Genomic DNA, 26,136 nt, shown 5'->3' on the forward strand with positions numbered 1-26,136 from the left:
CATACAGTGTATATATATATATTACAGTCTCCTGTACCGCTCAATCTCTGCGTTTCAGCGCCTCAACCTCTCCGCCGAGTTGTCCGTCGTCTCCAACCGTGGATCACGTTCCTGCGCCTCTCCGACTCCCGGCTGGTAATGAGGTAACCTCACTGCAGGAAATCCTTGATCGGAGTGTAGGCAGAGTGTAGGCAGAGTGTATGCAGAGTAAAACCGGCAAATAATGACTCTACACACTCGGGCTTCTTTTCAAAAGTGTATTGTAGGAAGTAAACCGTCTAGGTATACATTACTGTAACACATAGGTAGGCTTATACTTAACCCATTCATCTCTGCGCACCCGATATATATACATATATATATGTATGTATGTATCAAGAAACAATTCGCAGCTTGCACGCAATGTACTCAGGAGCATCAACAGGTGCCAATCTCTAATAATAATAATAAAACAACATTACCATTCTCACGTCCGGTAAAGGAAGACTGCACTCTGATCAATGTAAACAAAAAAAGTCTGTATTAGGCATCAATACAAGATAAATAGGCCGTCCAGTCCGACGTTTCAGTCCTGGAGTGGAACCTTTGCACCCCCCTTGAGAAAGGTTCCACTCCGGGACCGAAACGTCGGACTGGACGGCCTATTTATCTTGTATTGATGCCTAATACAGACTTTTTTTGTTTACATTGATCAGATTGCAGTCTTCCTTTACCGGACCTGAGAATGGTAATGTTGTTTATATATATATATATATATATATATATATATATATATATACACACACACACACACACACACACGTATGTTTGTAACCCCCCTGTTAGGATATATAGCTATGTATACACGCTGCCCCCTGGCTGGCTCCTCTCTGCAGTATGCTGCAACCATTGATGAACATGCCCTCATCACCAGGGGGGGGGGTCTCGAGCAGTAAGTAACTTAAGTGGAACCACCCCGATATCCTGCAGTATCCTATTACCATTACACGCTGCTATACACGCTTTGCGAAGTACCAGGCCTGCACCTCTAATGAACAATTTATTTCATAAGAGCTCCAACGCTGTGCCGGCGCCAACAGTGGTCTCTCAGGCAGTAGCTGAGTCACCTGGACTGAGCAATCAACACTGTGTAATAAGGGTTGTTCAGGGTCCTCAGAATAAGATGCCCCTGTATGTTTTATTACTGTGTTATATATATATATATATATATTATATAAATAATATACATATATATATATATATATATATATACACACACGATTATCCCAAATGATATCTGTCACTCTGAAGTTGTCTGAGCTCAGCCAGGCCTATTGCTGGCTGCTTCTCATCTACCATACACAGGGGGACAGACTCAGGCCCCCACCATAGTAAAGACATATGTATAGGGAAATAAGGAGGGGTTACGTATATAAAGTCTGTGAGGATCGCAAGAGATCCAATATACCATCACAGCACAAGAGATAATCACATAAAAGTGGTTTATTGGGTCAAAATGCACACATGTGCCTGACGTTTCAGTCCCAGGGGCAGGGGGCATGTGCGCATCTTGACCCAATAAAACACGTTTGTGATTATCTCTCATGCTGTGCCGATATATTGGATCTCTTGGGATCCTCACAGGCTTTAACTATTAGGGCACCGTAAAGGTTAGCCACATGTTACACGTATGTAAGTACAGGCATACCCCGCATTAACGTACGCAATGGGACCGGAGCATGTATGTAAAGCGAAAATGTACTTAAAGTGAAGCACTGCCTTTTCCCCACTTATCGATGCATGTACTGTACTGCAATCTTCATATACGTGTATAACTGATGTAAATAATGCATGTGTAACAGGCTCTATAGTCTCCCCGCTTGCACACAGCTTCGGTACAGGTAGGGAGCCGGTATTGCTGTTCAGGACGTGCTGACAGGCGCATGCGTGAGCTGACATTTGCCTATTGGGCGATATGTACTTACTCACGAGTGTACTTAAAGTGAGTGTCCTTAAACCGGGGTATGCTTGTATGGTATTTTATAATGCACACGCATCACAAGTTAAAAGTTTTTATTTCATGTCTGCTTACAAATACATTCTAAAATAAAGAATATGTGAACTGTATATATTTACACACACACACACACACACACACACACACACATATATATATATATATACACAAACACAGATATTTTATATGCTTAAAATTCTTTTACGTAAAATGATTTTTCTATAGTCTGTGAAAAAATATGATTTTTAAAAGACTGTCAAAATGACTTCTCTGTACATACCCTAACCTCCAAATTTAACAGTCCCTTTATAAAACATACAAAAAAAAACAATTCTAGACAAACATCAACACTTATTTCAAAAACATTCACAATACACCGAGGGCGGAATTTCTTCTTATAAAAAGAGATTCAAACCTTATTGCGTTCTTGAAAAAAAATAAGAGCTTAAAGTCCCATAACATTTAACTTACTAAATAACAAATATGATACCCTGCATAAATTCAGAATACTCTCTTCTTAAACATATATCCATATGTATATTACCTACAATATATTAGAATATGCTTGCTTCAATTGATTTTGTTACCAAATTTATAGTGCTAAAATAAAATATCAAAAATGTGAACCTCCAAAGATTAAAATGCGTGAGATTTGGGGGTCCTAGACCAAAACATGGCTAATTAATGGGGAACCTTAGCAATATCTGCCATGTTCTCTAATGGCAAGCAACGCTGATTCGGGTGCGATAGGGATACTTCATAGGTCTGATTGTATATATATATAAATAAAAGAGCCATTTTTGCAGCTGATTTTCTTAACAAGAAGACCCATGATTACTCTACTCTGCCAGGGGCTGCAAGGCACGGCAGGGATTAATATGCGCATACGTGTTGTACAATGTCTGCAGGAAAGGTCGCCACCAGTGGGCGCCCTAGAGTTGAGGTTGGGATATATATCTCTATGAACAACTCTCAGGCTGCGTCCATACTGCCGAAGGCCGCGCGGAGTCATGCGCACGTGACATCTGCGTTTAGCGGGAGCATTTTTTGGCCATGCTAGATGCGCCGTGGGGGGCATCACGGAGCTGGTTCACCCTCATCGGGCGAACCGCTCACATGACCTGGCTGTCGCGCCGAGGAATCAGATTGAATGGATTCCTCACGCACCGCACGCGCAGTCTATAGGTGCGATCACTGCCTTAAGGCATTGTGATCGCACCCCGCGCACGCCTCCGCTGGGTCTTCGGCAGCATGGACAGCCTTAGGGAATAGATTGCAGGCGTCTCTAAGCAGATCCTGTTTAAAACCGGGAGCACCTTGTCCCAGTACATATTTACCTCCAATGTCCTGGTACTCAATATGGACACAATGTTGACGGCGGCCATTTTTCATTCCCCAACCCGGACCTTGATATAGGTCAATATTTCCTGAGCTAGAGGATTGCCCCTGCTGGTGACAGGAGCAGAATATTCACGGATCCAAGTAAGCTAATAATAAAATATATTAAACCTCGATTGCCTTCACAAAATAAAACAGAGCCCTTAAGCGCTGGAATAAAGCGATTAAACTGAGCAGTATAGCACACCCCCTGCTCGAGGTGTTAACATTAATTGTAGCCATGACTCCGATCGCTTAGAAAGGCAATCTATGAGAGAAACGTCTCACTTCTAAATCATTCCAAAATACCCCATAAGGCCTCTGAGGGTAGGAACCCGGATATTAGGGAATACTTAAGGAGTTTGAGTATTTATCATACCAGTTTCTCAGCGTATGTTTGCACGTGAGCTTCTCACCTGAGATGTAGAAAGGTTTGTTATCTCGGATGCTTATTAACAGACTTTGGGAGAAGTGATTTTTATAGCCGGGAAAGTCGAGGCGCAGATATCTATGAAGAAAAGGCGAAGCACAGGAACCAGGACTGTGAGCACCCTCAATTTAACAAGACTAGTTCCTGCTTACACACAGGGCCTTTTTCTGATTCATCAACCCAATAACATGTATGGAAAACCTCCTAATACGACCAAGCACTGGGTTTCTCTTGCCATTTGTATGATGGGAATTCGCCTTCCACTTCCTAGGAGATTAACGCCCTTTACACTGAAGGCGTTGGGAGAAATTATTTAGCTTATTGCTGTTCTAGTGAGCAGGGTAAATCAAATATGAACAGGACGGCCTCAGCCTGTGCCGATTCTTTAAAATGAGATGGAAGATGTGAAACACGTGACTTTGCTACATCTGTCTGTGGCGCCAGCTTCCATATTAATAGAGCAAACCTCAGCCAGCTCAGGCGTTCATGGTCACATAAGAACCTCACAATCAGCACCGTCTTTTACTCCAGTCGCTGTAACATAAATAGTATCTTACATGCAGCAGTTTGGAGGCCTTTCACTGAGCAGGGATGTTATGCATATCTCATTATGGTGTCCTCTATAAGGTCAACGGTGGTCAAGTTAATAATGCATCACATCATAGCAAACATGCTTTGGGCATTGAATGGGTTATATGGGTTAAGTTGCATGGAGTGGTTAAATGGTTGTGTTTCAATAAAGCCCAAACGTGACATGCCAGGCATAGCTACTGTATGATGTATTCATGACGGGCTGGGAGCTTTTAAGGTAGCCCCAACCTCTACATTGTACAGTATGTGTGACATGATTTAAGTGTCACCTTAGTTCAGGGGTGCTCAATTACCCCCCCCCCCCCAACAGGTCAGGTTTTCAGAATATCCCTGCTTCAACAGAGGTGGCTCAATCTTCAATCTAGCCACTGATTGGGCCACCTGTCCTGAAGCTGGGATATCCTGCAAACCTGACCTGTTGTGGGGTGGGGGCTTGAGGAGTGGAGCGCCCCCATCTTATTTCCTAGTGGAATTGGTGCGTAAGAATGTCAGTGACGTGGTTATAGCATGGCCATGCTGTTACAAAGCCAGGGCGGATCATTGCAGGGTGGGTGAGGAATAAACACAGGCTGAAAAAATGAATGACTGACGAATTACTTTCACTGGGGCCGAAATTCCTATTATAGGAACCAAAAAGGGGCATTTTCCATAGATGAAACTACTGTTCTTTTGCAGCCAGTGACAGTAATGGACGAGCACGGGGGCGTATGTATTCACCGCAGGTTAGTCACTAAAGTGTCATGTCATTAGTGATCAGTAATAGCCAGTCACTGGAACTCATGCAGCTGTTGTTCTTTAGTGATCAGTAATAGCCATTCACTGGAACTCATGCAGCTGTTGTTCTTTAGTGATCAGTAATAGCCAGTCACTGGAACTCATGCAGCTGTTGTTCTTTAGTGATCAGTAATAGCCAGTCACTGGAACTCATGCAGCTGTTGTTCTTTAGTGATCAGTAATAGCCAGTCACTGGAACTCATGCAGCTGTTGTTCTTTAGTGATCAGTAATAGCCAGTCACTGGAACTCATGCAGCTGTTGTTCTTTAGTGATCAGTAATAGCCAGTCACTGGAACTCATGCAGCTGTTGTTCTTTAGTGATCAGTAATAGCCATTCACTGGAACTCATGCAGCTGTTGTTCTTTAGTGATCAGTAATAGCCAGTCACTGGAACTCATGCAGCTGTTGTTCTTTAGTGATCAGTAATAGCCAGTCACTGGAACTCATGCAGCTGTTGTTCTTTAGTGATCAGTAATAGCCAGTCACTGGAACTCATGCAGCTGTTGTTCTTTAGTGATCAGTAATAGCCAGTCACTGGAACTCATGCAGCTGTTGTTCTTTAGTGATCAGTAATAGCCAGTCACTGGAACTCATGCAGCTGTTGTTCTTTAGTGATCAGTAATAGCCAGTCAATGGAACTCATGCAGCTATTGTTCTTTAGTGATCAGTAATAGCCAGTCACTGGAACTCATGCAGCTATTGTTCTTTAGTGAAGAGACTCCAAATATTATTAATAAGAAGTTCAACAAAGCAAAAGCCTTCGCCTGCTGTTAACCCTCTCCCTGTCAGAGGGTATCATGGGCTAAATCAGAGCTGGCCAACTCCTGTCCTCAAGGGCCACCGACAGGTCAGGTTTTCAGGATATCCCTGCTTCAGCACAGGTGGCTCAATCAGGGATATCCTGAAAACCTGACTTGTCGGTGGCCTTTGAGGCCTGGAGTTGCCCACCCCTGGGCAAAATGATGATATGGTTAGCATGGCGTGACCAAATAATTGCCATTTGGTAAGACAACGCAACACTATTTTAATTGGGTTAAAATAACAAAAATATTTCTATAAAAATGTGATTTCAATCTGTGATAAAACCCCATGAAGCTGTGAAATCTGGCACAGAATAGCTAGCCTGATTATAGAACAGATACTTCCCATTCACTGTGTCCTACATCATTATACTGTACATCATTATACCAGCCCTCCTCTGTTAGTTACATACTTACACAGCAGACGAGGTTGGAAAAAGACACAAGTCCACCCGATGTTAAATTCAGAGCACAGATATGTATCCTACAGTATATAAAGCTGTGTTGAAAGGGTCATGGCTCTCTTTTTAAGCACACGTGCAAAGGTTTAAACCCGTTTGAAGTCTTCATCTTATTGCTATTACACAAGGACTGTAAACTCAATCATTCAAAGTAAAGCTAGAAACTCGTTACATTTCAATGATGCCACCAGCATTGGATGTGATATTGTCACTCAACATGTGCAAATGTGGATGCACACCTCTAGATACCGGTACCCGCCACGGCTGTGTGATTAGGCACGAATTACACAATGGGAGCTTTCATAGTGCTACTGGGACAGGGGTGGCCAACGCCAGTCCTCAAGGGCCACCAACAGGTCAGGTTTTCAGGATATCCCTGCTTCAGCACAGGTTGCTCAATCAGGGGCTCAGTCTTTGATTTTTTTGGGGAGTCTTTGACTGAGCCACTGATTGAGCCACCTGTGCTGAAGCAGGGATATCCTGAAAACCTGACCTGTTGGCGGCCCTTGAGGACTGGTGTTGGCCACCCCTGTTCTAGGACACAGATTACAAAAGCTTGGATGTGAAGAGTTAAACCGTGCAGCGTTGTACATTTCCAGGCGCTCCGATTCCTTCATTGAATGAAGTGCTGATTGGGGAGGTGATTGCCCCCCATGTTCCTCTGGGGAAACTTGGGAACCACGGTTATCGACGCTGTAAGCAAGTCAATGTCAAGTTGGGCTGACAAAAGGGATTGAAATCCAGCTCCTTGGAGCTCAGACGAGTTCAGAAGAGCCAGAGTCGCTTTGCTTGGGAACAGCTTCATTCTTTTATGTCACCGGATGGGGAAATTCGGAGCTACGTCAGAATGCTCTCTTACCGAATACATTAAGGAACCTGCACACAAAGGACCTCTTCTGCGCATGTCACGGAGCTGTACCTGTTATACACATCACGTTTCAGAAAGATACCCGGTACTTCTTTTCATTGGCAAGGGAAAAAAGTAAGGCCCAGATTTGCTGAATGGTGCTAAACCTTCCTCCCAGACTCACTAAACGCTGTGATATCGGGGCAAATTACAGCAGGCTGCCTAAATCAGGAACAGACAATATTTGTCTGAGGTTAGCAACATACTCCCCAAAAGAAATGATATGCAAAGATAATGCCCGTACTCGAGCTCACTAGCAAAGTGTTAAGGTTGTGCTATGTCCGGATACCGCGCTCCGTTATCTACAAATAACGTGACCTTATTTAAGTCTCGGCGTTACTTTCACTGAAAAAGGGCTTTAGGAGGATAGGAGATGGAAATAAATCCGGGAAATAACACCACGTCATTGAAGTCAGAACGAAAGCTGGGTTACTCGCAGCGCACACGGAAATCAGGCTCCCCTATTAATGGGAGCACCGCCAGGTGTGTGACACGGATAATGTAAGGTTATTTTTTTGATGAGAAGGAGCCTGTGACTTGGGTATTTATATGCTGGGGGCTCATTTCCATAGCATTCTCTTTATGCTTATACGGCGACGCTGTTACCGTGACATTAAGCTTGCGCTAACCGTATGTTGCTTTCTTTCGTGAGTATAGCGTTACCTTTAACGTTATGTTAACCGAGATGCCCATCCTGTTAAATGGCCACACAGAGTTTAGTGAGTCTGGGCCTAAGTGCCTGGGCCTTATGGTTTAGCACTGTTTAATAAACATGGGCCTATTTTGTGTAGGCTTGCATAAAATACATAGTCTGGTCTAATTTAACTATGTCACCGTCCGATTATAGATATCGTCCTATGTGGTGCTGCATGGATGGATTATTGCTAATCCATTATATAAGCATATATTAGTTGTCCCACATTTCAAGATATGCGCAATATCTCAGCAAACTTAGATAATACAGATGCAGCGGCCGTTATCCGAACATCTCACGATTTGTATTCCTGGGCAATACCAGGTCGTGCAGCATGATTTCTCCAAACTTTCCCGCGTTAAGGCGCGTTTACATCGGGTGTAGAAAATGGCATTTTAGGGTTGACTTAGTTTTTAAACACCTGCAAATTAACACAGTATAGCACAGAACATACTGTAACTGTACAGTACTGCAAATAAATCAGAATCCAGATAATTTAAAAAAATCAACAGCGATAAACAGGTGCTCAGTGTACACAACGCGCGCTGTTTCCCCAGAGAAGGAGCGGCTCAGTGTACACAACGCGCGCTGTTTGGCTCAGCGGTAAGAGCGGCTCAGTGTACACAATGCGCGCTGTTTCCTCAGCGGTAAGAGCGGCCCAGTGTACACAATGCGCTGTTTGGCTCAGCGGTAAGAGTGGCTCAGTGTACACAACGCGCGCTGTTTCCCCAGAGAAGGAGCGGCTCAGTGTACACAACGCGCGCTGTTTGGCTCAGCGGTAAGAGCACTTCCTTTGAAGTGTGTGACCGGTTATAATTCCAGAGTCATCTCTCCGTGTGACCGTGGGAAATTCACTTGAACTCCCTGCAAATCAAACACCAAATTAGATTGTAAGCTCTTTGGGGCATTGTCAGTGTGCCTGAAAAATTCTACGGAAAGCAGCTCGCACATTTTATCAGCGCTATTAAAAAAAAGATTATTATTATTATAAGGGGCGAGTTAGGTGCGCGTGCCTAGCGCAGGATGAATGCTGCAGCGATTACACAGGTGAAATGATCAGGGCAGAGTTACAAGGCAGTATAAAAATAAAATCACAGTGTAGGCCAGTAAAAATCCTGTACAGCGTCGGTCCTTCAACGCAATGTTTTCACTGGAGGATTTCAGAACATGTGCCCAGCCAGGGAATACACCCCTTCTCTGAGCAGAGTAACGCGGTGTCCTTCAGCAGTGCCTCAAATAACCTCACTTCCCAGGAGAGTGGAAGGATTGTAAACTCAAATGTGCAGAACTCAACGGTTAGGCTAAACAGGACAGTGCCAACACAGTGAGAACTCGGGGGCCAGCCACTTGGGATGCCCCAAAACAGGGTCAAATGACTCCAGGGGAGCTCGGTGCGAAGACAGAATGTATCTTAAAAAGTCATAGGGAGACAATAGTCAAGCACACCAAAAAAAAAGGAGGAAGCCAGTAAAGTCAAATGAAAGTAATTTTAATGACTTAAAGAAGTCACAGCAGCATCCAATGTACCAAATGCAGCTATGACTTCTTTAAGTCAATAAAATGACTTTCATCTGACTTTCCACTAAACAGGACGGGAAACTTTCAACGATGGTATTTTGCGAGAGTAGATTTGTGAGCACGTATAAATGTGTGTCTATTATGCATTTGCTTGGTATCCAACACAGCTACATCATTGCTCTGTAAGAGCATTTTAAACACGTGAACAGTGACAAAAAGAGACATACACAAGAGGCAGGAGCAGAGAGCAGAGGGAGGGCAGCAGGTTACACCGTGAGGCGCAGCCCGTACCCGCCTGGTGCAAAGCGTGCCAGTGTATACGGGGGAGGAGGAGGATGCTTCTAGGTAGTTAAAGATTATTGCTTCAACAGGGAGTCACAAACCTTCCATAGTGCATGCACACCCGCTACAGCATGTGAAACACAAGTAAAAAGTCAAGCCGGAAATATTGCTTTTTCTTGTTCCAGGAGAATTATCGGGCATTAAAAATCCTTAAAAAAACTGTTTCGGATAAACACGCGTAAACTATTTACATGATTTCTTAAGTGCAAACGTAACTCATGATTCATACAGGGCAGCATGGATGGAATTATTCAAATACCCTTTACGTTCTGTTAACCCTCCCAGTGCCACACAAAGTGTTGATGCCCTGGTCCTTGCATTTAAAGGGTTTCGTTAGGTGCATGCCCAGCATCATCCTCTTTTTCGTGTCCTCTTTAGAAGACGACAATAAAAGTTAGCAGGTGGGGTATTACTTTCGGGTTACCGCACCACAAGGCAGGAGACACAGAGTTTTGAAGGACCAATGCAATCGTCGTGGCAGAATGCCCCACAGCCCTTGCACATGATCATGGCTTTCAACCGACAGTAGCATTTGGAAGGAGAGTCCTCCATGCCGCTGCCACCTGGAAAGGCTTGGCCAGAAACTGGATGCTCGTGACCACCTGAGTTCCCACTTTGGTTGGAGGGGATGGTTGTCACCGTCACAGAAAAGGACACGACATTATCCGTGCTGCTTGATCCGAGATTTCCACTGGCAGACACAGTGGATCCATGCATCCCATCAGGGGAGGTCGAGATATTGATTGTGCCCCCATAACTAGATCCAATGAGATTGGTCGAATTTCCGTAGGACCTGGCGGCCTGTAGCAGATCAGGGTGATGTCGCTGGGTGCCTATGGGTGTCGCACGCATTCTGTATAGTTCAGACGCCTTATGTTTTAACCTTACTCCCAATACATTCACCATTTTGGCCTGGGCAGCTTGGATAAAATCTCTGGCTATGTTAGATTCATCATAAATGTTACCTCTAGTTAAAACCTGAACAGTCTCCTTTAGATCAAACGTGGGAGCCGGAGTCTTTGCGGTTCTGATGGAGGCCTGGTTATCAAGGAGGGTTTTCAACATGGGAGCCGCGGAATTTCTTTCTTGCCAGCCGGAGACCGGGTCAACTTTTACCGCGACACATTCCCGTTCCTCTGAATCCTCTTCGAATTCCCCCTCCTCATCGCTCTCTGTAGCGGTTTCTGTTTCACAGTCTACTTTGGCAGTGTGCTCGGGATCATTTAAGCCTACACTGGTCTCTGGACTTACGTGGGTTCGTCTAAAGCTCTCAGGAACTCTACCATATGTAGATATGTTAAGCAAGTAGTGGCCAGACATGGCCGGCTTAGATGTTCTTCTCCCAACAAAACCAAGCATGAACCTTTGACTAGTCGAGATGCTCTCTCTCTCGGAGTCTGACTGACTAGGATTGAGCTGTGATGGATGCGATACGGTCATTGAATTCTCTTGTTGCACCTTTTTGATCAGAGTGTGTAGGATCTGCTCTTGGTTTGCACTACTGAGTGCCTCCTGGCACTGCATTTGATTGTTACTGATGCTGTTCAAGTCCCTTCCTGAGAAAAGCTGCCATATCTTTTGGCCCGATGGCAGGTGCCTGTTATGACAGAAGAACCTTTCAAGCTGTTGTGCAGCCACGTGCGACTGTCTCTCTATACCTTCCCTCCCCACTAAGTCAAATCCTGATGGGGTAGGTACAGCAGTAACACCGGGTGCCTTCTCAGCTGAAGGTAGTGGGACCGTCTTCATCTCCGCTTTGGTTAGCGGCTTAGGTAGTATTTGCTCTAATGGGACATCTTTTCCCTGAAGCAGTTGAGTAACCAGGGGGTTGTTAGCTGGAATGCTGGAGCCTGCTCTTGTAAAGGACCCGGTTGTACCAAAACATGCTCTTTGAGATTTAAGATAGGGACCTGCAGGCATGGTAGATGCTAACAGATCAATAGTCTGTGTTGCTTTTGCAGAAACTAAGGTGGCTGTGTTTGACTTTGAAGAAGACGTTGCTTCTGCTTGGCATGACACAGGAGGCATTTTAAGAACATCAGTGCTTTGGGTCATTTGTGCTGCTGAAGAAGGTGCATTCGTCAGGTTTATAGCAGGACAGTGTGCTCTGGGTTCATTAGTAACACCAGTTTGAGCTCCCTTTATGTTTTGTTTTAATGAAATGACTGAGCTTGCTGGAAATAATGTTCCTTCGCTCTTGACAGAACTGCCCCGTTCCATCATGGTTCCTGAATCCCCAGGCGCTGTTAAGCATGTATCTGTATTTGCAGCTGAAAGATTCAGCTTTTTGCTGCATGTGGAGCTTGGGGCGAGGGCTGGTAAGGAGCCAAGTGGGATTGCAGATGGTGTGGATCCAGTCACGGGGATTCTGGGCTGTAGATGGGGTTTTTGCAGTAGCTGTGCTCTTGCTGCACTGTGAGTTGATGTCTGACCTTTGCTCTTGGCCTCATCCTGACTTTGGGTATCTGATGGAGGGGGTGAAGTTCCCCTTTCACCTCTCCCGCTTCCAGTACTTCCCATGTCCAGTACTCTCCCCCGGTGTCCTGAGTCACTGGTACCGACTGCTGGATCTCTCTGCCCTCCCCAAGGACCCGCCCCTCCACCTGGGCCAGGCCCAGGGACAGATCCTCCAATGGAAGCGGCTGTTGCAGCTGCTGCGGCGGCGGCGGCGGCTCTCTGTGCTCTGGCCATTTGAGCTTTCGCTTTGATGTCCGCCAGCGTTCTGGCTCCTGTTCTGCCCGGACTAGTAACTGCGGCTGGAAAACAGGGCCTGGGAGAGACCCGGCTGGCAAGAAATGGCTTTGGGGTGATGCATTCCTCGGTCTTTACTTTTGGGGAGATGCATGACACGGTAATCTAAAAGAAAGAGACAAAACATACATCATTATGTGACAGTATACAGATCTATCTGTGGTGTAGAAGCCCTCTGCATCTGAGCTCTGCTGTGAAGAGTGAATGGAACACGAGTAGGAGGGACTAGAACATTGCCATCTATTTGTTCATCTTTCTGATTGGAAGCAGCAGAGTAAAAGGGGCTTCACTAACACTGAGCAATGTGTATCTCATATCTGTAGCGACACCCAGTACAGACTGCCTGTTTATGACAAAGACCATACAAATACCGGACTGGCTGGCTGCATTCTGTTGTGGTTGGGGTGAATGTAACCCCCAATGTTGTTTCTCCTGCCCTTCTTGTCTATTACTTGCGATACTTTCATTCATTATATACTGTGTTTTGTGCCCGACTATTGGTTTCCTTTATACTGTGCAAGTGCCTGGGATAAGCTTACATTAGGCAATGAAAACACCCCACTTGTTCCCCTTTTGGAATATATGATTTGGTTTAGGATTCTCAAATCATTTTTTCCTACTAATCGTTTTGCTGCTTTTGCACTTGGCTACTGTATGTCTACATTGTGTATCCTTTTGGGTTTGCTCCAAATGTATGGCTTCCAGAGTGCATCCTATAAGTTGTAGGGGAAACTAAGCAGCATCTGTTTAATCAATAGCTGGGTAAAATAACAGTATTACATATGTACACCATACATTAAACGAATAGCAAGCCCAAACAATGGTTATGTGGGTTGTGCATGGGAAAGTGTGTGCATTGGCAGTGCCCCGAAAGCTCTAGCCAACACTATATAGAAAATACTGTCCAACATATAGTATTTATTACAGCAAAAATTGGTAAGGAGAAGCACCCAATAGATACGCCCTACGTTTCAACGTTTCAAATGCCCCATGGGTGAAAGAAGATGTAGCATACTAAGTTTAACTTCCTCTGGACTGGCTTCTTAATCATGCCAGCACTGGGGCCACCTACAGTGGCAGTAATTATGCCTGTGAAATATGACCACAATTGAATGTATATGTTTCTCTTACCTTCACGGGTGGCACTTTTTGCTCTTGTGCTTGTACTGCTGTATTGGGCTTACTTAAGGCACAAAATGACTGCTGCTGCTCGATCACCCGTGGGCATTTCTCAGGACCAGCCAAGACATCTTCTCCAACGTGCAGCTTCCTCTTCATCCCCACACTGCTGACGAGGGCCGCTTTATCTGCGGACTCCACCTCACTCGAGTCCTGATGAAGCTTCTCCTTTGTCGTAAGTGCTCTGGGAGTTTGTACAATGTTTGGGCTCTTTGGTGTCAAAGAAATTTGGTTCTCAACCTCGGTCTCCTTGGACTCGGGTGTTGATGGTGTCTCCTTGGCTGCTTCCATCTTCTTGCCAATGGAACCAGCTGCGTTTCCTTCTGCAGATACCTCCTCGCTCTGTACAGAAACAGCAGCAGCCTTGACATTGATATTGACGAGCACCTTGCCCGGACGTGGCACTATATCTGTAACGTCTGCTGAATCAGGCTTCATTTGATTGTCGTTTTTTTCTTCTTCGTTCTTCGCTGGTCGGAGTTCTTTCACATCCACCTTCGTACCGGCCTGAATCTCGTTCTCTGCTTTGACAGACAGCAGTTTGGGGCAAGGCTCAGGTTTACATGGCTCTGCAGGTGGAGAAGTCTGCATCTTGCCACTGTTCTCGTTGGTTTCTTCTGTCAGCTCATTGTAGTCGCCCAGACTCAGCCCAGAACTTTATAACAAAAAGGAAACAAAAAAGTTATCTTAAGATATTTGATGTGATTGCAAATGTTTACCCATCATAATACTAACAGCAGTAAGAGTTAATTGATTTCCAACCCACCATTGTGAGCCATTCGCTTGAACACTACATTAAAAGCAGTAATCCTCTCCCACACCCCTCCAAAAGCCTGGACGAGTTTTAGTGTTAAAAATCATGATTTTCTTAGACTCTAGACTCTGGGTTACAATGGTAACAACAGACTGCACCGAGCTCCACTGTAACCTCCCGGAATATAAATATTTCAAGTGTTATATCTCCTGAACAAAGAATAAATGTTAAAAACAAAAGCAGCGAAGGGAAGGACAGGAGGAGAAAATCTGGCGACAGCGAACACAGCCGCTTTATAATGTTCCAAGTCGCATTTCATGTTGTGACATTCCAAGTGAATCCTCTGCATTATAGATCAATACGAAGTATGATTAAAAGCTCTGATCTAAGCTTTTTCCAATAGACCAGAGACCCACAAATCATTGTGTGAGTCTGCTGCTAATAATACAAACATGTGGTACACTTGCCCAATATAATAACCATTAAACTCCAACAGAAAGGCGCCTCTGCGCCTGGGAGGGCTGTCCTGGGGGTTAGCAGTGGGGGTTAAACACTGGTTGGGAGTGTATTATGCATAATAAACATCGCCCTACATGCTAACGGCGGTGTGTACAAGTTATCATTTCCCAGGGAAAAGGGACCTGGAGGCTGGTTGGACATAACAGGTTGTAATATTTATATTAGTTATTTACTTACTTTTCTCCATAGTAACTTTCATAGAATTGCTCCTTCCATGGCTCCACCTTCTTCTCTTTCTCAATTTCCTGCCGAATCCTCAACTGCATCTCTGGTGTGAGCTCCCCTGCAAGGCACCGAGGAGGAGGTAAGTTCTCCTGGCCATGGTATTATCTGTCTATCTACCCCTGCCCAGAACACACTAGTTGCACAATGTGAAGCTCTATTGCAAGAATCTCTACTCACACACTTCTAACATTAATCAACGCCAGTCATCAAGCACCCCTCCCCCCCCCCCCCCCAACAGGTCCGGTTTTCAGGATATCCCAGCTTCAGCACAGGGTGGCTTCGACTGAGCCTCTGAACCACCTGTGCTGAAGCAGGGACTGATTGAGCCACCTGTGCTGAAGCTGGGATATTCTGAAAACCTGTTGGGGGTGGGTGGGGGGAGAGGAAAGTCGGGTACAGTATACGGAGAGCAATCACATGGGCAGTTAAGGTTTGCCAAGCGCTCCTCATTTGCTGTCAGTTTCTACATATCTGAAAAACAATCGCCACATGAAGTCTCTCCTGCTGCATCTCACTATGCCCTCCCTATTGCTTTTTTAGTTTACCGTTTCCTCACTCCTTTGCAAATGTTTCTGTTCTCTCCAACTTCCCCACTCCCCTCCCCTCCTATCCACATTTCTTCACATCTCCTCCCCTCTGCCTGTGCCCATACAGTGCACCATTATTGATACACTTCTCTCCCAACAACTTCCTTACCCCTCCATAAAAAGCACACCCACACATCCTCTATTCACACCCTCTCTCTCTACTCATTCCTGCTGCTGGGGATATCTCTTCTAATCCTGGACCCAGCCATATACACACGCCTGCTCTCACCCACGCCTCCCTGACACCTCTTCCTCTGCTAATGGTGTTAAGCTATTTGATTTTATACTGACAAACCTTAAAACTCGCATTATAAATCAAGCCTCACAATAGCCCGGACTCATGGCTCCTGTCCCACACCCACAGTCACTCCTACCAACCGTTGTGCCCAAGCACTGCCATCTACTGCAATTATTCCCTCACCTGCTGTCTCTGTAACTCTCCCATCATATCTCGTAGATTGTAAGCTCTTCGGGGCAGGGATTTCCTTTCCGATTGTCTGATTTTGCTGCTTATTGTATTATTATAATTCCCTGCACTGAATTCTTTGTGAAGCGCCGAGTACACTTCTGGCGCTATATAAATACAGATATACATACATACATGAACCCACTGGATAGTCTCCCATGGAGATCAAGTCCCTCATATGGCTGAGGCACCCTAAAAGTTTACAGAGCACCCTACATCTTCCCCCTTCCTTCCCACTCAACCATTGTCTGAATTCTTGAATACTTCCAGCTCAGTATTCAAAGCCGAGCGGTTTCAGAATCCCTGCAGTGTGATTCCACATACTTTAGTACTAGAGGAAGCTGCAAGTTACCGGTGACATCCTTATCAATAAGGGTCTGAAAGGTTCAGCCCTTGTTTTTACAGCCTTTCAGTGTGCCCTTAAGTGCCCACTATGGAGAGAACTCTATAAGGTGGGTAACCACTGAAAACTCCCGTCGGGTTGAGAATATGCCACTATGTGGTGAAACTCCCCCGAGGCGGTTATCATTGGGAGAAACACAGGCTGTTTCTTCAGGGGCCTTTAAAGCGGTTGTGATCCTCGCATGGTCTGCGCACAGGGCGTTACCAACTCCCGCAATGGCTGCCCCCTTGGTTTCCATGGTTAGAGAACAACATGAGAATATTCTGTAATGCGGGGTGTTGTGCTGCCTGGATCCGGGCTCCTGGCCGTACACTTGAAGCAGAGTGTAGGGGATGACATTATTTAGTTGCTAATCATGGACTTGGAGCACATGGCTGACTGCTTTCATTGTACAGCAGGGCCTCGGGTAGCAAAGGGTCTCGCTGTGTACAGCAGGTGTCAAACGCAGTCCTCAAGGGACACCAACAGGCCAGGTTTTATAGATATCCATGCTTCAGCACAGGTGGCTCGATCAGTGGCTGCTGAAGCAGGGATATCCATAAAACCTGGCCTGTTGGTGGCCCTTGAGGACTGACTTTGACATCCTGGTGTACAGACTACAAGAAGCACATGGAAAACCAAGCAGCAGCCCAAGCCACCCGATCCTTTTCTGTGTATTTTATTATACCAGGCCCCGGAAATGTTGAACTACAGCTGTGGCGTCGGGCAGCGGTGCGCAAACTAGGGGACGCGCCCCGGGCGTAGGGAATCCCCACAAACACGCCGAGAGTGAAGGGACTGAGACACCGTGTGGCTGCCACCGGCAGAATAATCTGTAATGTGTCTTTTTTACTCGATACATTTGGTATCACGTTCATTTGCTGCTACTATCAAAAATGTAGCCACGCATACAGTAACATGACCAAGCCACCAAGGCATCCTGAAATACACGCAAAATTATATAATACTGGTGATAAATGATATATGACATTATTAGATGTTCTAGAAACTCTGAAACCCTTCTGGGACACTCATTGGATTTACATATCAAACACGGGTTCATTATGAAGGCATGTGGGTTATAGTAACGAGAGCACACAATGCGTTTATTTGGGGGAAATTGCTGCGCCTCACCCTCTGCCAGCCGCTCCTTCCAGCTCTGCGCTGCAGAGGTAAAGAACTCGTTGTTTAGTGCCGAGCTGCTCAGTTTCATTAAGCCGTCTGGACCAGCCTGCAAGAAACCAGAGCCCGAGTCACACCCAAGTGTAAGTTCTGATCCACTCTGCCCCTCTATGCTGCAATATAACACAGCAACGCAGAAGAAAACGCAGACAGTAAAACATCACTGGTGGCTTCAATACCCGCTGCTCAACACACCCCACGAGGAGACAACATATCAAGTCACAGCGAAGTCTTCAACTCCAAAGAGACACCTCCATATATTCTGGGTTTCAGTCACATTTAAGCTTTCAAGTGGTCTCAGCAGGAAAATCTATGCCTGAGACGGAGAAACACAGTTTAAATCCCAGTGACCGTTCTCGTGTTTACAACAGAAGGATCTCCGCGCCTCAAGCGTCAAGCGTTGTAAGGATTCATTGTGCCTACGCAAGTCACTGGTGAACCTAACAAAGCTTCTCGCTCAACCAATTGTATGAAACGCAAGTAGTTGCACTATGCCTACACAATTCTAGTAATTGTACTGTAGGTAATTCGATCTATATAAGAAATATTATTTCAGTGGATCACTTGACTAGGCCAATACATTCCTGCAGACCCAATAATATATAATAGCTGCAGAAATCTTCCTATTAAAGTAATGTGCAAGTATCTGTTCATGGAGAATATGTCACTACTATTCATAATAAAGGTACAGGGGAGTTCGATGTGGAAGTTTTTGGCAGGAAAACTGTGATTGGATGAGACCATTTTATCCTTAATGAGCAACACTTCACTAAGGTCTCGTGCTGAGAATAACAAAAAGTGGTTTCTGGAAGCAGCCCTCCGACGAGTGAAGGTGACCCCCCAATGATTGAGCGTTGGCTCCCACCTGTCTGTCCACCTCTGGCAGCAGCAGGAGCAGTCTTTGCTGACACTCCCCGGGCAGCAGTGAGAACGTGTGCTTGTTGATCAGAGCGCGCAGGTTGGTGTTCACCAGGATGGAGTCCGGGGTCTCCACGTCGATTTCTGCACATTTCGTCCTTTTCAGATGCCCTACAAACGAAGGAGAAGTGCATCTGATGTACACAGTATACGCAGAGCATCCCAGGAAAACGCGGGAGGTGCACACCGTTAGAGGGGGGAAAAGAGAGGTTATTAATGGACCAATTTATATTTGAAAAAAAAATGTTTATTAAGGGGAAGGAATGAAGGTGGAACTTGTATAAACCGTTACATACCAACATAAATCAATTAAAATAAAATATCCCGAGGCGTTCTTCTGTACACGGAGATAATTACCAGCACCGCGCTGTCTGCTTCGTACCTTCCGTTCGTTAGAAAAGTGCGCGGAAAGCAGAAAAGCTAGTCGTGACTCATTTTACCCATTTTAATATATGAACCCATTTCGTGCAGGAGGGTCCTGCCACTTTTGTGGCACTTACTGATCATGTGATCGCTTGTGAGTGATCACATGATCTTGCGTTCTTTCCGGTGACGTTGGCAGAGGTGTAGGGTCCTTCCCTCCTGTGCAGATCACGGTTGTAGCGCTGATTGCGCTCTACCCCTGGAAGAGGAGCATGGTGCCATGCCGCACAGGGTACTGGCCCTACCGATGAACACGGTACCATCCATAGGGGCCCTAAAGGGATTAACTGATCTTGGAAGAACAGAGAAAGGCGAGGATGAAATCTAGCAGGCCCGGAAACATAGCTCATCTGGTGTTTCACAAGGCTGCAAAACAGTGCTTGTTCTGGATATTTGTGTGTATAAGAGTCTGGTATTCTGCAATTACTACTGATAAGCTCACTGTGGGCTGCTCTATCCTCTATATCAGCGTTTCCCAAGTCCAGTCCTCGGGGGCCACTAACAGTGCCGGTTCTAAGTACACCTCTGCTTGATCACGTGGTTCAGTGAAAATGATTGTCTCACCTGTGCGGATGGGAGGACAGCCTTACACCTGCACTGCTCGTGTTCCTTCAGGCCCGGCGCTGGGAACCTCTGCTGGTGACCGCAGAATGCAGGACTTGCACACGTACACACGTGGGGTGGTCAGGTAACCCAATGATAAGGAACATATTGTAAGGTGGTCCCACAGAGAAGGAGGATAAGGGGTGAAAGGGTGTGTGATGTTCAATACAAAAACAAGGTCTGACGCCTTTGGGGTATTTATGGAATCAGCGGTGTTGCAATGTGCAGCAGACCCCTCTGGGTTTAGGGTTGTTAGGTGTTATCAGTTAAGATTTGCCAGGTTATGTAAGATCATTCCTGGTTGCATTTTTGGGGGTTTTAATATATACAGCATTGGCTTACCTTTAACGAAAGTAATTACCTACGCTGCCGGTCAATCTGTTCTCCTGTGATCGATTGTCAAAGATCAGGGTCCCGAGTTCACATTGTGGCTGACTATCATCTATTCTGCAGTCAGTGGAACGCAACAGCTACAATATAACCTTATTACTAAGGGTAACACATTGTGGCTGAGCTGGAGGCTGTAACAATAGGCAGTCTCCTGCTGGGAACACTGTACGAGGTCTGTTTGTGATCAAAGCTGATGCACTGCTCAGGAGAGGGCAGGGCTCAAAAAGGTGTGTGTGCCAGAGTCCGCTATAGCTACCCAACGGAGGCCGGGCACATTAAAGAGGTGTGTGTGCCAGAGTCCGCTGTAGCTACCCAACGGAGGCCGGGCACATTAAAGAGGTGTGTGTGCCAGAGTCCGCTGTAGCTACCCAACGGAGGCCGGGCACATTAAAGAGGTGTGTGTGCCAGAGTCCGCTGTAGCTACCCAACGGAGGCCGGGCACATTAAAGATGACAATAAGTGTTAGAAAACAGGGGGGGGGGGAGGGGATGCATTAAGTAGTATCAATCTTAATCTAGTAGAACTGATTTGTAAAAACATAGGATTAATGTCTGTATTGCTCTTTTAAGCACCAGTCACCCTAAAAGAAGATCGCCATGGACATTACCATGACAGATGCTTATGCCATTATGTACAATGTTTCCATGGTAACTGTTAGACGCCACAGTGGCCGTCATGGGTACTTCGTGGTGATATGATGTGAATGTGTTTTTGATCCATTTGATAGTTAAATGACCTACTAAAGTGTGCGGCAAACACCGGAAACGTTGCGGTTTCTTTCTAGCACTGATATTATTGGATAAAATGCTCACGTGAGCGTTTGAATTGCATTCTTGGCGTACGCGACTTTGTCCTTCACGGCTCGCCGCATGTCCCAGAATCTGTATATTCTAATGGATGTCTGATAAGTAAAGGTGAGCTCAAGAAATCTACTAGGATTTACTCCCAACACCTTTACATATCGTCCAAACATCCAGTGGAGAAGGGTGTCTGTTGGGTACATGTGTTGCGTTCCTGCACTCGTTCCCTCTGAACGCCTCTGGAGGAAATCTCGCACTCCCGCAGACTTCCTTCACTACAAGTGTATCCTATCCGGTTTCAACTCTGCCCTCTCTCAGGCTAAACAAACCTACTTTACTTAAGTAATCAACACGCACAAGTCTAACCCACACCGACTCTTCTCTGTCTTTGACTCCCTACTCAGACCACCATCTGCTACCTGTTTTTCTTCCTCCATTTCACCTCAGGACTTTGCTGACTATTTGAGGGGAAAGGTGGAATCCAATCATCAGAACATCCCCTCTGTATCTTCCCCCATCCCACACAGCTTCCTAACTCTCCGCCTGCCTTCCTCAACTCTTTTTCTGCTGTCTCAGAGGAGGATGTGTCGCTGCTGATCTCCTCTTCTCCCTCTACCACTTGCCCTCTTGACCCCATTCCCTCCCATCTCCTAAAACATCTTCTCCTACTATAATCCCAACGCTCACACAGATTTTCCACTTCTCCCTCTACTCTGGTACCTTTCCCTCCTCCTTCAAACATGCAACTGCAGCCAGGTACCTCCTGGACTACTAATTCCCTGCCCAACACGTAAGCCCTGGTATCAGCGCAGGCAGTGTTAGGGTGAAAGCTACACCCTGCTGCAGTAAACAGCTCCCTTGAGTGACAGGGGGTCGCCTAAGGCCTAGGCACTGCCCTCACCGGGGCCAAGACCTGGAGCCCCTCCCCTGGTAACAAAAACGGACTGTAGCTTTAAATTCAGTTGTTCTAAGTTCTTCACTCTCACCTCCTGGGAGTCGGGTGTGTGTGTGTGTCCTATCCTCTTCCCTCAGGGCGAGTGGGATGTTATTCTATCCTGGACCAGGGACCTGGTGTCAGGCCTTCCCTCCCTCAAGGGAGTGGGAGCAGCTACCCCATACTCCACCAGGGAGTGTGGGAGACAAGGATAGACTCCTAGGGCCTCAAGCCCCTGGGGTTGATTCCAGGGACACAGAGAAGAGAATGTGCTCTAAGGAATGCTGTGATGGAGTGTGTTCAATAAAGATCAAGTTCTGTTTTTACTCCTGCCTGAGGCTGCAGTCTTTCAAGGGGGAGGGAAAAAAGTTTTCCGCAGGTACTGCACCTATCTGCGATAGGCCCTGTGGGAATGGAGGCGCTGTACCAGAGGAGATGAGAGCTACTGATCCCAAAAGCCTGTCCTGTTCATCCCCAAATAACATCAGCGGAAGCTCAGGCCCTTCTGTAAACATGCAGGTGAGCACCACAGCACCAGGTAGCAGTGAATCTCCCTTAGGGTGGGGGAACACCGGTTACACAACAGTTATACCATTACTCAAAAACAGCAAGCTTGACCCTAACTGTCTTTCTAACTATCGACCTGTCTCCCTTAAAGGCCTGGTGTATCAGGTGGACTAACTTTTCACTACTAACTTTCCACCAGACACACCTCCCCTCAGGGGATCATTGTTATTCCCTTTTTAATTCACATGTACATACTTACGCTTGTTTCGGCGTGACTATCTGTCAGCATTAAAGTTTTGTTATTTTCTGTTTTTATACAGACCGCCTGTCTGTTATTGTTGATATACCCTCATTGGGGCAGTGGGATTTTTGGTTTAAATTAATGGATATGCATCCTTGTTATTTATACTTGTGCATCATGAGTGCGTGCCAATAGGGACCTGGGTGATTCTGTTCGCCATTTGTGTTTTTGCTTCCTCTGGATCAATAAGTAAGTATAGATATAGGATAAAGTATCTGTTGTCTAAATTTAGCATAGGTTGAACTTGATGGACCTACGTCTTTTTTCAACCTCATCTACTATGCAACTATGTAACATTCTCCATACTCTTGGTATCCGTAACAAAGCTCTATCCTGGATTTCCTCTTACATCACCCATCGTACTTTGAGTGTCCCGTTTGCCAAACCTCCACCTCCTCTGTCGATCTCTCTGTGGGGGAACCCCAGGGGTCCGACCTGGGACCTCTACTCTTTTCACACTCTCGCTAGGTGGCCTTATCACATCTCTTAGGTTCAAATATCTATGCTGATGACACATACATTTACTTTTCAAGCCCTGACCTTACACCTGGTGTACAGACCAAAGTTTCTGAATGTCTCCGCTAGATCATCCTAGATGGCCCTCTGCCATCGCAAACTTAACATGGAGCGCCTCATATTTCTTCCCGAACCTGGTCCTACTACCTCCTTCTACATTACTGTTGGAAGCACTATCAAACACCCAGTAGGGGTCCCATTGGACTCCTCCCTCACATTCAAAATGTAGCTAAAATCTGTTATTTTTTCCTTCGCAATATTACAAAGATACGCCCTTTCCTCTGTTGCCCTACTGCTAAAACTCTGACTCAGGTCCTCATTCTCTCCCGTCTCGACTACTGTAACCTCCTGCTGTCCGGCCTCCCTGCCTCTCACCTGTCTCCCCTACAATTTATTCTAAACGCTGCTGCCAGAATCACTTTACTCTCTTTAAAATCTGTCTCAGCGTCTCTCCTGCTGAAATCCCTCTCCTGGCTTCCTATCAAATCCCGGATCACACACTATTCTTCTCACTTTTAAAGCTTTCCCCTCTTCTGCCCCTCCTTACATCTCAGCCCTAATTTCTCGCTACAAAACATCCCGACTCTTGTGTTCTGCTCAAGGATGTCTTCTCTCTACCCCTTTTGTATCTAAAGCCCTCTCCCGCCTTAAACCTTTCTCACTGACTGCCCCACACCTCTGGAATGCCCTTCCCCTCAATACCTGACTAGCACCCTCTCTATCCTCCTTTAAGACCAATTTTAAAATCTACCTCCTTAACGAGGCATGTGGGTAGCTCCGTCACTGATACCATACACTTTATACATCGACCATAGCGCCCTGCAGACGCACTTACCAGAATTCCCTCCTACGGTCTCTGTACGTTCTTCTTATTTACCAATTAGATTGTAAGCTCTTCAGGGCAGGAACTCCTTTTGCTAATGTTACTTTTATGTCTGAAGTGCTTATTCCCATTATGTGTTATTTGTATTATTTGTTATTTCCATTATAATCTCACGTATATTACTGCCGTGAAGAGCCATGTACATTAATGGCGCTATATAAAAATATACATACAATGCATGGCTCCTCTGGCCATTATCAGGTATCATAGAAGAGCAGACACACACTCCAACAGCACAGAGTATTATATGATACTCTTCCATCAGCAATAAATACTCCCCTGTAATACTGTCGTGGGAGATGCCTCTGCTGCTCTGTTACCCCTCGGGGGCCGATTTTTCCATCTGGTCTGAGCGCACCTCTTCCTTGGTACTGCTTGCTGGAGCGCTCATTTCCCTCTATTTGCAGCTTATTCAGGTAGGTAATTGGGTGCGTGACACTTACTAGCTTGGAGCCTGTCCGACCTCTGCAGCGCTTTCTTCCCCAGTCCTTGCAGAGAGTCGTTTGCTTTGGCGACTGAAGAGGAGTCGGCACGTAGGATTTGCGGGTGGCTGGACTGTCCCTCTGTCCGCTTCACTTCACAGACTACAACAAAACCAAACGAAATAAAAATATATCCAAGTATCTCACAAAAAGAAGTAATGCCCAGTGTGACTAGCAGAAAGAACCAGACGAATGCGTCTTCTTCTTCCTAACCTATAATAATACGTGTTACATTTCTTTTACATCCCCTGTAATAGCACTGTGCTGTGGAACATTATATATAAATGACAGTACTGTAATAACAATGACATATTACACCTTAGGATCAGCATTACAGGCTTGAAGCCTGAGGAAGGGGCCAGGGGGCTTTGAAACGTTGTAGACATTGTAGACCAGTGTGTTTCTGTCTGCACACTAAGGCCTCAGACATGGTCAGCGCTTATGCGCTGACCTGTGCTGCTGCTCGGGACTGAGCCCCTGCAGCCGCAATGAGAGCGGCTTTAGCAGGGGCTCACGCACGCTTCCGCACGCTTGGGGAAGCGTGTGTCTGATGGAGGTTTGAAATTTGGCGCTCGCCTGAGCGCAGGGCCGGTCACGTGAGCGGTTCGCCCAATGAGGGCAAACCAGCTCCGTGACGTCACTGTCCCGCCCCCGGCACGCCCACGGACGGCGCGCTGTGTAAGGCCAGGGAAAGCACCGCTTTCCCTGAACCTCAGCGCGCCTCCGCACTGATAAAGGCACTATGTCCCAGGCCTTACTTGTGTACACATTTGTTTGTTGTGTACATTAAAGTAACAATTTTTTGCTACATTTGCTAGGAGTATGTGAGTTTTTCATATGTTTCTATACAGCGAGTGCTGATCTTATGGTGTAATATATCGTGTGTGCCCAGCGGTATGGACACAGGATCATAGCACCGTGCCTGCAGGATGCAGCGTACTGAGGACTGGCGGAGAGCGAGCTCTGTTTGTTTATTTTCAGTAATAACAATGAGAACATGAGCATACTAAGAAATTACTGAGGGCGCTACGAACTGCTGGGGATGATTAATATCACAATGGTAGAGAGCTGTGCACTATGTATATGGAAAAGAAAGAATAACACCCGCTTTAGCCACTATTGTAAAACAACATTGGGAGGAGAAGTGTGTTTTATAACTTTCTAATACATATTTTATTTCCCCCCCTGCTGCTGCTGCATGCTATCACCCCCCGCCACACATGGAGGTTGTGTGTCTCCTTCACACAGCATTACTGCTTGTCTAACAGCTCAGTGAAGCCCCTGGTCCCAGGGACATTTCAGATGAAACAGTTCCCAGCACAGGATTTAATCAGAAACGGTCGCGGGTAACTTCCTAGCCTAAGAGCGATCATGTGACCATGACATCAGCAGGCCGTGGAACCCGGAGTCCCTGCAGGCGGACTAACCATTCTACGGTACGTA

General features: G+C 46.0%; 1 protein-coding gene across 4 annotated transcripts in view; it reads right to left on the bottom strand.

Annotated features, from left to right (window-relative positions):
• Window positions 1–6,903: 6,903 nt before the first annotated feature.
• The window catches only part of ASXL2 (ASXL transcriptional regulator 2), a 184,114-nt gene continuing 164,881 nt past the window's right edge, over window positions 6,904–26,136 (bottom strand). For 2 of the 4 annotated variants that reach the window (XM_075595336.1, XM_075595338.1), the window contains 6 exons: window positions 24,655–24,795; window positions 18,802–18,965; window positions 17,889–17,985; window positions 15,272–15,377; window positions 13,774–14,476; window positions 6,905–12,747 (listed from right to left, as the gene is read on the bottom strand). In XM_075595336.1, the coding sequence (XP_075451451.1) occupies window positions 10,312–12,747; window positions 13,774–14,476; window positions 15,272–15,377; window positions 17,889–17,985; window positions 18,802–18,965; window positions 24,655–24,795 (3,647 nt within the window). In that variant the 3' untranslated portion in view covers window positions 6,905–10,311. Of the gene's footprint in view, window positions 12,748–13,773; window positions 14,477–15,271; window positions 15,378–17,888; window positions 17,986–18,801; window positions 18,966–24,654; window positions 24,796–26,136 lie in introns of all 4 variants that reach the window. The other 2 variants (XM_075595339.1, XM_075595337.1) reach the window with 2 other exon arrangements.

Source organism: Ascaphus truei, chromosome 4 (assembly GCF_040206685.1).
Source record: "Ascaphus truei isolate aAscTru1 chromosome 4, aAscTru1.hap1, whole genome shotgun sequence".
NCBI lineage: Eukaryota > Metazoa > Chordata > Amphibia > Anura > Ascaphidae > Ascaphus > Ascaphus truei.